This window comes from Myotis lucifugus, unplaced genomic scaffold (assembly GCF_000147115.1).
Source record: "Myotis lucifugus unplaced genomic scaffold, Myoluc2.0 scaffold_38, whole genome shotgun sequence".
Classification (NCBI taxonomy): Eukaryota; Metazoa; Chordata; class Mammalia; order Chiroptera; family Vespertilionidae; genus Myotis; species Myotis lucifugus.
Genome location: NW_005871086.1, coordinates 1,976,948 through 1,988,462, shown reverse-complemented (window position 1 = coordinate 1,988,462; position 11,515 = coordinate 1,976,948). Strand labels below are relative to the sequence as shown.

At 39.7% G+C, this 11,515-nt stretch overlaps 2 protein-coding genes across 2 annotated transcripts in view; both read left to right on the top strand.

The window, feature by feature from the left end:
• LOC102425642 (toll-like receptor 11) overlaps positions 1–314 on the top strand; it is a 3,515-nt gene extending 3,201 nt beyond the window's left edge. The window contains 1 exon segment of the mRNA XM_006087525.2: positions 305–314. Coding sequence (XP_006087587.2) covers positions 305–314 — 10 coding nt within the window.
• A 5,956-nt stretch (positions 315–6,270) lies between these two features.
• Positions 6,271–7,239, top strand: LOC102425321 (olfactory receptor 11H6-like). The gene has a single exon (XM_006087524.1). The coding sequence runs from the start codon at positions 6,271–6,273 to the stop codon at positions 7,237–7,239; it is 969 nt and encodes a 322-aa protein (XP_006087586.1).
• The last annotated feature ends 4,276 nt before the right edge of the window (positions 7,240–11,515 follow it).

Below are 11,515 nucleotides of genomic sequence, written 5' to 3'. Positions count from 1 at the left end.
CTGATTGCTATGGAGCGGGTTGCATCGTCGCGAGGTAATGGCGCTAATGCTTATAATCATTAAAATAATTAAATTAACAAAAATGCAGGACGGCGATGGTTTTCCCTAATTTTTGGGATTTCCACAATTACGGTCTTGGGAAGGGAGAACGATAGGCCCGCGTCTAGGGGAACTGTGAGGAATCTGAGTACATAAAGGTTAAGTGATTTATGGCCTTGGTGCAGCTGTCTATCACAAAGTTTGGCTTTGGCCCCAGTTCCTCTGAGTCACAATCCATGTCTACGTTCTCCACTCTGTCTTTCAGTTATCTCTAACCAATGACAATTTACCTTCCTACAAAGTTAGAACAGGCAAATAGCTTCCCCTACACGCAAATCTGTCAAAGACACCAAATAAATTTGTGTGTGCTTCTGCCACCTCGTGGTCATATCTGTTTTCCTTGTTCAGTTGGGGAACAGTGCCCCTTCCAACCCCAGTTTTTGGCTCAGTGAGTGAAAAAGTTCCACACTTTTTTTTTTCAGGAAAAAATACCAATTTCTTCAGTTAATAGAGTCAGAGTATTTGTAGTCCCATGGCATAATTCTGGGATTTTGCTGACCAATCCGCAATCCAGAATTCCTTCCCCCCGCCCCCCCTTTGTCTGCTGTCAGCTAATGACCCTTAGCAAATATGGTTCATTATTGTCAAAGTTGATGAAAACCTCAAGTTCTCATTAACCTTACTGTTTCCCATTATGGTTTTTTTATTTCATTGACGTTATCTGGATAGTTTTCTTTTTTTCTTGACACATCTTAGATTCATATAATGGAATTTCGGTATTGAAAGAAATTTGCTTCTGATGCTTAAATCCTTTCTACCACTTTCCCAGTGTGTATCTAACAAAGTCCTGATATAAAGTAGTCTTCTGAAGCAGCCTGTGCCATCATCAGGTAGGTTTGTCTGTAAGAAAGTTATCCTCCATATTGAGTTACAATGTGTTCCCCTATAACTTTTAACTATTACTTTTAATTCTGAACTTTGGGGATCAAATGGCACAAATTGTATTGCTCTTAAATAATTACCCTTTCTTTATTTCTGCAATTTAAATATCCCAGTTCCTTCCACTGTTACTCAGTTTCCGTACTTCTCAGCCCCTCTAAGTCCAAGTGCACTGCAGTTTGCCCAGGTACTGCTTAACCCAGAACTTGTAAAGGCTGTGTGTCTGATCTCTGTGGAATCAAACAGGATGAGATCATGCCCTCCATTTATACATTCTGAAGTCACATTGTGGCAAAATGTTGATTTAAATGTTTGATTTGCTTTTCTCTGGCTGAAATGAGATGAAAAGGGCAAATTCACAAAACAAGTGAGGTAGCAGTTGACAGTCAAGTCCTCATGGAACGAATGCAAAAATCCCAAGATTACCACAGCAGACCTGGGGCTGGAATATGTATAGAATTATGGAAAGAATAGAATAGATGAAGTGAGTCTTTGAAGTGTTTTATAAATTATTAGAGGCCTGGTGCATGAAAATGTGCACTCGGGGGGGTCCCTCAGCCTGGCCTGTGCCCTCTCGCAGCCCTGGAGCCCTCAGGGGATGTCTGACTGATTCAGGGAGCAGGCCTAAGCCAGCAGTTGGACATCTCTAGCACTGCCGCCTGTGGAGGCGGGAGAGGCTCCCAACACCACTGTTGCGCTCACGAGCCGTGAGCCCAGCTTCTGGCTGAGCAGTGCTCCCCCTGTGGAGCGCACTGACCACCAGGGGGCAGCTCCTGCATTGAGCGTCTGCCCCCTGGTGGTCAGTGTGTGTCATAGTGACCGGTCGTCTGTCATTCAGTTGATTTGCATATTGGCCTTTTATTATATAGGATTTGCAATAACTAACTTCTGCCTTTCTATTCTTGGGCTTTGTAGAATCCTTTGCTTTTACATCTTCACTTCTAAATCCAGTTTCATCTCTTCTGTGGGAAAACACAGCTGCCTTACTATAAATATATATCGACACTTCTGCTTATAGTTCAGATTCTGTTTTTATTCATGTGTCTATATTTGTATAGTTCATATTCTGCTCTAAGGCTTAAGGCCAACTTATTCTTCAGCTTAGACCCAGGCCTCCTCCTCTTTCCTGATTCCCTTGGAGGTTGGACCAATTTAGACCTCAGTTAAAGGAATACTTTCTGAGATCTGGCCAAAATGTTCTCATTGTTATCCCTAGTTGAGGCCACTGGGAAAAGTTGGGTAACCCAGGAGGGTCAGAAACAAACCTTGACACATTTATTAAAATGTGTGCATGACCTGGAGCTCAGCAGAAGGCTTACATGCTCACACAGAGTGCTCTGGGTCACCACCCCTCCAAGATGGGCTGCCCAGGACAGAGCAGCCATGGCTCACAATGTGTTGGCTACATACTCTCCTTTAGACGCAGAGGTGTAATTGGTCCTTCCTAACTCAGGAAAGACCACAGTGCCCTTTACAATTGCATGTAATTATCTTTTCATACTGTTTAAATTATATGTTCATTCTGTAAGCGTCAAGTAATTGCTATCCTTGATATCACTTTCTAACACTCACCCCTTTTTGAAAGCCTTTTAAGAAACTTGGATGCCAGCACCATTGTGTTGGTTTTGCTGCACACTTTCTCTTGCTGAAATGAGAGAACAAGAAAACTGAGGCTGGCTGCACATTCCGGGAGAGAGAAACCCAAATTTGGATGTCTGTCCTCTACTGGATTCTGTAATTCTCACACAACAGCTTCAGGTAAGGCACAGCTGGGATTACATATAATGTCTTTTTCATCTTCCTCTAAAAGTGTTGTATTTTCTCCACATAAAATGTAAATTAGGGTTAAAAAGCTGAAAGGTATCCAGAAAATAATCCTGGTATGTAAAGTACAGCATAGGGAATATAATCAATACTATTGTAATAACTATGTATGGTGTCAGATGGGTACTAGGTTTATTGGTGTGATTACTTGACAAGGTATATAAATCTGTAATCATTATGTTGTACACCTGAAACTAATATAATATTGTATGTCAACTATAATTGAAAAATAATTTTAAAAAATAAAGTTAGTCTAAGATTGAAAGAAATGTAAATTAGCTTTCCTATATTAGAAGTTGATTAGATTCTCAACTTTATAACATAGTCTCCAGAATCAGTTCTGGTCTCAATAAATGTTGTTATATGTGTTTTATTTATAAATATCTAAGTAAATATATTTAATAAAAATAACAATACTTTACTTGACTTCAGATATTAACTGAACCAAAAACCACATAAGCCAGGAAAATTTGTGGAATGGCAGCTTTATTCTATAACTTATTACTTATTCAAGTCACATATACCAGATTTCCTAACTCTGAATATGGGGCAGAAGAAAATACTAGGCAATAAGAGAACATTTTTCTATTAAAGCACATTGGCTAGCTACATGGGAAATAAAGGTCAGTTACAGACTATACCTACATGTTCTTTAAGAGGGAGCAATCTAAAACAGTTCACTTACCTATTTAAAATAAGAGGAAAAGATTATAAAAGCATTTAATAAAAATATTTAAAGATATGGACAACCAGTTATAGATACAGACAGAAGACAGCAAAAAGCAGTGTGTATACATAACACACATACACACCATTAGAGCATGATTATAATGTAGCAACAGTAAGAAAGCATGGAGCACAAAGTAGAGTGGATAAAGGGGACACAAAGAAAGATGAAGTGATTCAGAGAGAGAGGTAGCTTGGACGGCATTGCCTGAAGTAGGCTCCTGTCATGGATACCCTCCTGTTTACTTAGACTGAGGTGTAGCCCCTAGCAAAGTCCTTGTTACCTTGCTTTTCTTTTTACTTATTTTTGTTTGAGGAGAGGGAGTTGCTTGTTTGTTTTTGTTAGCAAACTGGAGATTTCAATCTTTGTATTCTTTTTTTTTCCTTTTTTCCCCTGAGAACAAGCATATAGGGCATGTTCATTGATTAAGAAAACAAATATTTAATAAATACCTGTAATATACCAGACACTGTCCTGGATACTGGAAATAATTCAATGAGCAAAAAATGTTCCTCTCCTCTTATTTCCAGTTGATTGAGACCAAATATACATACTAAGTGTATAATACAATGCCATGTAGTGATAGGTGCTTTGAAGAAAACTAAAGCAGGATTGGAAAACAGGGTAGCAAAGATGGGTTAAACTAGGGAGGGCCTCTCTGAGTCCTGATTTTTACCAGAAATCTGAATAAGGCCAAGTAAAGCATGTGAATATTAGTGAGGAAGAGAGAGACACTACAGGCATTGGTATGGGCCACACTTAGCACAGGCAAGTATCAGCGGCTGAAGAAGGAAAAGTGGTAAGAAATGAGGGCATGGAGGAAGGACTTATTGTCTGTACGGACTGGGTAAGGAATTTGGGACTTATCCCAAGTGTGTTTAAAAGATTGAAAGCAAGTACTTGACATCAGATTTTTTAAATTATCCATCTAGGTACTATGCAGGTAATAGTCTCTAAATATGTAAGTATGGAAATAGGTAACTTAAGAGGTGTTGGCAGTAGTTTGAGGATTTCATGGTGAAAGCTGATGGGACTGCTAAAAACTATTCAGATTCTGAATGTTTCGAACATGAAGCCTAGTGGGTTTGTTTATGGTGCTGATGTAGGGTACTGGGAGTGGTGGTAAAGACGTAGCCAACGTTTGTGGCCTGAGCAAATGGAGGTGCCATGTAATGATGTGGCAAAGCAGTAAGAATCAATCAGTTTGAGGTTGGAAGAATCAAACGTTTAGAAATGGGCATATTGTGTTTTAGTTATGTTATATTCCAAACGGAGATGTTGAGTAAGAAATTTTGTGGATAAATTCAGGTTGCAGAAGAGACTTCATAGGTAGGGAGACAAAATTCGGCTTCATCCCACATGGATGGTTTTTATGTCAAGGGCTAGATGACAGATCACATACAGGGAGAGCATAGTAGGAGAAGGAAAATATCAGGGATTAGGTCCTAAAAAACACATTTATAGGTCAGGTAAACCAGGAGGAACTCTAACATAGGAGCCTCAGATAATGTGTGTGTGTGTGTGTGTGTGTGTGTGTGTGTGTGTGTAATATATATATAGTATATATATTATATAGTATGTGCATATACTAGTATATACATATATGTACATATGTATATATGTATATGTGTATATGTGTGTATATATATATATATATACACATATAGATATATAGATATATATATATAAGAGAGAGAGAAATGAGAATGAATAGTCCATGGACAGTAATGTAATTCAAATTCCAGAGTGCTTTTAATGATGTAACACTGTAGTTTTATTTTGTTTGCTCCATGTGGCAAAATGTAGATATTGTCACGAGGTATTTTATGAGTATCTGGTAAATTTCAACTGAGGACTGAAGCCTGTGTACTGTAGTTAAGGTGAATTTCAGTTAAAAAAGAACCATGTTGGTTTGTAGTCTGGACCTCATTCATTCACACCAATTTCATGCAAAATGTTTATTTAAGGGGACAGTGCATGGAGCTTACTCCTCTTCAGCAACAAGATTTTAATTGCAAAGAGGACCAATGTAAAAGTAAAGAGTATTTTATAGAATTGTGTATATGTCACTAAACACTGAGAGAAATTAACAATGAATGCAAATTGTGGAATTTCTTTCATGGAATCTTTCCAAATAAGAGGGCACACAAATGTTGGAATTGACCTTACTGTAAACAATCATTGATTAAAAGTGATTTCCTTATCTCTTTTCCAACATTCTTAATACTACATATAAAGAAACCCTATATGAAACTGTGCATGTGATAGCATTAAAAATTACAATTGTAAACAAACTCTTCTTTATGGCTATTCATTCTTGCAATATTTTCTTCTATTAACACAGAGCTTAAACTGTACAATTGTTTGAACCTCCCTATGGTGGGCCCAGACTGATGTTTCTGAATTAGTTTAAAAGCCTCTGAATGGCAAGAGAGCACCTACCTTATTTTATGTAGTATTGAGATACCGAACAAAGGCGGGTGTTTAATGGACCATTATGGGCATGGTGATCACAATGGTAAGGCTGTAACAAGCACCCACCCACCCCCAAGTTTTTTATTTTCTCCCACTACTGGCATCACATTAGAACAAAGAATGCTGAAAAATCTTTAAGCAATCTAAAACTATGGTGCTGACTGAATTGTAAAAAAATGCAGAGAACATCTTAATGAGAAAATTTCTGTAGGGTAATTTGTAACATGGCAATGTTTTGTTATTGCAATTTTAGGAGAGAAAAAAAAATGAAAGACCTGGGAAGGAATAATCACTCCGACCCTGTGAGTGTGTTCATTCTTCTTGGATTCCCTTGTACTTGGGAGATCCAGGTCCTCCTCTTCTCACTCTTCTCTGTGATCTATGTCCTAACACTCATTGGAAACCTTTGCATTATCTGTCCAGTGTTGTGGGACCACCATCTCCACACACCCATGTACATCCTGCTGGCCAATTTTTCATTCCTGGAGATCTGGTATGTCACTTCTACTGTCCCCAATATGCTAGCTAACTTTCTCTCTGAGACCAGCACCATCTCCTTCTCTGGCTGCTTCCTACAGTTCTACTTCTTCTTTTCCATGGGCACCACTGAGACCTTCTTCTTGTCTGCCATGGCCTTTGACAGGTACCTTGCTATCTGCAGGCCCCTGCACTACCCCACTGTCATGACAGTTCCACGCTGCATCAGAATGGCAGCCTGCTGCTGGGTGTGTGGCTTCTCCTGTTTTCTCCTCCCAGTTTATCTCATCTCCCAGCTTCCTTTTTGTGGCCCCAATATTATTGATCATTTTTTATGTGACCCAGGACCCCTTATGAAGTTGTCCTGTGTGCCAGCTCCTGCCACTGAGATCACCTGTGCCGTCTTTAACTCGGTCCTGATTTTCTCCACCTTCCTCTTCATTACCGGCTCCTACGCCCTCGTGATCATAGCTGTGCTGAAGGTTCCCTCAGCAGAAGGCCGGCAGAAGGCCTTCTCCACCTGTGGCTCCCACCTGGCCGTGGTGTCCCTGTTCTATGGCTCTATCATGGTGATGTACGTGAGCCCAACAGCAGGCAATCCAGCAGGGATTCAGAAAATTGTGACTTTATTTTACTCTGTGTTAACTCCATTTTTCAATCCCTTGATCTATAGCCTCCGGAATAAGGAAATAAAGAAGGCCCTGAGAAAACTGCTGAGGATTGTGAGATTTGGTCAAAGACAGCCTCTCAAGAACTAGAATCGATATATGTGCAGTACATATGGTGATATAAAATTATAGGAGGTTAATAGTCTTGAGTAAATTTGAGAAACAAATATGTTGCCTATATTTCCTGGAATATACTAGTATTTAGAGATGGGTTTTAATGAAGCAAGTAATAAATAAGATCTTACCAGACCTGTCATAAATCATTTATTTGTACTAGGCTTCACTGTATTAATATTCCTGTATATGTCATATGGAAACAGAAAAATGCCAGATATTCTCAGGCATTTTTGAAGAAAAAAAAACATATACAAGCCAAAGGTCAACTGGTCCATCACTATCTTTTGCAGATTTCAGTAAATTTGTCTCCATCCCCCAGTTTCATAGTGATTAAATGCCCAGAGTCCTCATCACTATCTACTTATACACACCACACACACACACACACACACACACACACACACACACACACACGTACATGCACACATACGCACCATACAAACATGTTAGTATGTGCTTCTCCGCCCTCTCCTGAATCTACCTGCTGTCTTGTTCGATCACATCAATCTGGATGTGAGACTCATGCCCTCCAACATTTTATCTAAAACCCAAACTCATTCCAGCTCTGTGTGAGTTTATTAGCCTGACTGCAGGTTGGGGTTAGGGAAAGTCAGAGGAAGGGCCACCATGATGAACACCCCATCAATCTCTCATAGTATACCTGATGCTGCCTTTTCCTATCTTCCCCATCCTCTTCTCGCCACCCACAAGAGTAGCCAGAATATCTTGCCTTTTCTTATTCAGAATAATTTTGTTTATCTGCAGACCCTTTGAAATTCTTCCTCAAATGGACTTTTCAAAAAATTTCTTCTCAGGAAAACTAGTTCTTGAGCAGGATCTTATGAAAATAATTTTCTCCAACTGGTTACTTTTTTGGGTTCTTATAACTTGATGTATTCCTTCTTTATCTTAGTACCACCACTCAGTGCAAAAGAATAAATGTACTTAAATAAAATAGAGGTGAGACCTAGAAACAAGATTATAAAACAATATTCATATATTAAGTGCTTCATAATTTTTAAAGTGCTTTCTCCCTATTTTTGTTAGAATGAACATTAACCATGCAGAGAGGAGAGTGTGTGTGAGTCTGAGAATAGAAATAAGATAGTATTGCCAATGTCTGAAATGAGGTATATTACTTGCCAGTTAATTTTCAAAGTGGCCTGGAATCATCATATTGCATCTTAGTTAGTAAGTCCTACTCTGAGGGAACACAGATTCATTTACTAGTGAAATTGTGCCCAGTTCTTAGGAGCACAAAAAGACCAAATTCACCAGTCTATCTTAATTTTAGCTATACAAAGATGAAAGTCAGGCTCTATGTGGGATGATAGCATGACTTATTTTAAAACTTGGGTGCACGGCCAAAACTAGTCTATGAACTCTTTATGTAAATCACAAAAATAATAAAGCAGCCCTAGCTGGTTTGGCTCAGTGGATAGAGTGTCAGCCTACGGACTGAAGAGTCTTAGGTTCGATTCCTGTTAAGGACACATGCCCGGGTTGCAGGCTTGATCCCCAGTAGGGGGTGTGCAGGAGGCAGCCAATCAATGATTCTCTCTTATTATTGATGTTTCTATCTCTCCCTCTCCCTTTCTTTCTGAAAACAATAAAAATATATTTTAAAAAATAACAAAGCAGCCCCTCAGCTGCAAGTCTTGTTCAGAAGTGCCCTTATGCACCCCTTCCTCAGGAAGGACCCGCACACACATCAGAGTGCACATTTCTGCTCCCAGGGCACAGGTTAGGGGACAGTCGCAACTCCTACTGAACAGATTCCCTGATGCCAGGAACAACTTGCAGAGTCTTATCCAATATCCCTTGGTAGAGGAGAGAAGAAGTGAGCCATGGGCAGCCTTCCCACATTCTTTCTTAGAGGTATTGAATGAAGGGAGAAGGTAAGTATTTAACCCCCCAACTCTCCTAAAAGAAAGAGGGAGAAGAAGCTAGGGATTAAACGTAGCACATCAATTATCTCTTGAATTGAAACTCAGAATTTTCTCTCATCCTAGTACTTATTTTTTTTACCAAAGACCAATAAATATTGGATGTGAATTCTCATAAAAATAATTTCAAAAAGTTATTAAAATCAATAAGAAAACTTAAAATGATGGCCAGATGCAAAGTAAGTATATAAAGATAATAAAGAGGAAGAAAATATAATGGAAGTAAAAGGCCATTTATAATAACACTAGAGGCCTGAGGCATGAAATTTGTGCAAGAGTAGGCCTTCCTTCCCCCGACTGCTGGCACTGACTTCCCTCCAGCACCTGGGACCCTGGCTTCCCTTGCAGCCCCGGCTTGCTCCAGAAGGACATCTGGTCTAATTAGCATATTATGTTTTTATTATTATAGATTGAAAATGTAATACACCTCTAAATAAATTCACCAAAGAGGAGTGATGTATGAGAAGAACTGCGAGTATCTTGAAACAGTAAAACAAAAATATGAATAAATGGAGATATCTACCATGTTTCTGAATGTAATAAGTAAATGCTGAAAATCTGTCATTTCTTCCCAAATAAATTTATAAATTTAATGAAAATAAAGTAATAATATCAGAATTATACCTATCCAAATGTTCAGTAATTGGAGAGTAGTTAAGTGAATTATCATATGTCCAAATTATAGAATAACATACAAATATTAAAAATCATGTTTTAAAATATATTTGATGAGTTGGAAAATGAGTTAATGCTAACACTATAATGCTGTTTAATTTTATTTTTCCAAAATGAAAACTTACATAATTGTTTCCAAACTTATTTTGTAATTAAGAAAATACAGGAGGAAGCATGAACAGACTGTTGAACCTCAGCAGGAAGGTGGGTGGGAAGAGAACAACCAATGAACTTGTGACCTCTTGGTTCACGGTTGACACTTAACCACTGACTGTGCTATAAAGCAAACCTTGATGGACATAAAAGAAGGGATCAACAGGAATACAGTCATAGTAGCAGATCTACCCCATTGGCATCTTCCAGACAGAAAATCAAGAAGAAAACAGTGTCTTTAAATGACATACTAAACCAAATGAATTTAATTAATTTTTAGAGCATTTCAACCAAAAGCAGCAGAATATACATTTTTCAATTACAAATGGCATATTTTCCAGGGTATAGACCATATGTTGGACAACAAAACAAGTCTCAATAAATGTAAGAAGACTGAAATCATATCAAGCATCTTCTCCAACCACAATAGTAAGAAACTAGAAATCAGTTACAATAAAAAAAACCAACTGAAAAACACACAAACACATAGAGGTTAAATAACATGTTACTAAAAAATAAATGGGTTTTGCCCAGCTGATGTGGTTCAGTGGTTGAGCATCAATCCAAAAACCAGGAGTTCACAGTTCAATTCCCAGTCAGGGCACATGCCTGGACTGCAGCCTCAATTTCCAGTAGGGGGCATGCAGGAGGCAACTGATCAATGAATCTCTCTCATCATTGATGTTTCTATCTCTCTCTCCCTTCCTCTTTCTGAAATCAATAAAAAATATGCTATCTAATAAAAGAGTAATATGCAAATTGACCATCACTCCCTCACTCCCTCACTCCATCACAAAGATGCCAGCGGCCACAGAGCTGGAGCGAGCAGGAGGCTTGAGTTGCCCCCAGGCAATGGAGGAAGCCAAGCTTTTCACCTGCCCTGGCTGGCACTGGGCTCCACTCAAGGCTACAAAGTTTCAATTATAGAATATAAATAAATCCCAGATACCTGCTTCCAGCCCACAGGTGTGGCCAGCCTGAAAAACGGCCCTCAGCCCCCTCACCCAGGCTGGCCAAGGGCACCCCAGTGGGGGACCCCCACCCTGAAGGGGGGTGTGACCAGCCTGCAAACAGCCATCAGCCCCTCACCCAGGGTTGCCCAGGGTACCCCCAGTGGGAACCCCCCACCCTGAAGGGGGTGTGGCTAGCCCTGAAAACGGCCCTCAGCCCTTCACCCAGGCTGGTCAGGCACCCCAGCAGGGACCCCCACCCTGATCTGGGGACACCCCTTCAGGGCAAACCAGCTGGCCCCACCTGTGCACTAGGGCCTCTAATCTAATCTAATATAGACAAACATGGGAATTTGACCATACCCTTCGCTATGCTTCTCCATTGGCCTAATCAGGGGCATTATGCAAATTAAATGCCAACCTAAAGAAGGCGGTTAATTAACCACCCAACAAGATAGCAGCTAATTTTGCATTACTTACAGGCGGGGAAGAAAGTCGCAGGGTGCCCATCCAGGCCCCCATGTG

What these genes read in the sequence shown, in the direction of transcription:
- LOC102425321 (XM_006087524.1), top strand. Translation starts at nt 6,271, where the DNA reads ATGAAAGACCTGGGAAGGAATAATCACTCCGACCCTGTGAGTGTGTTC.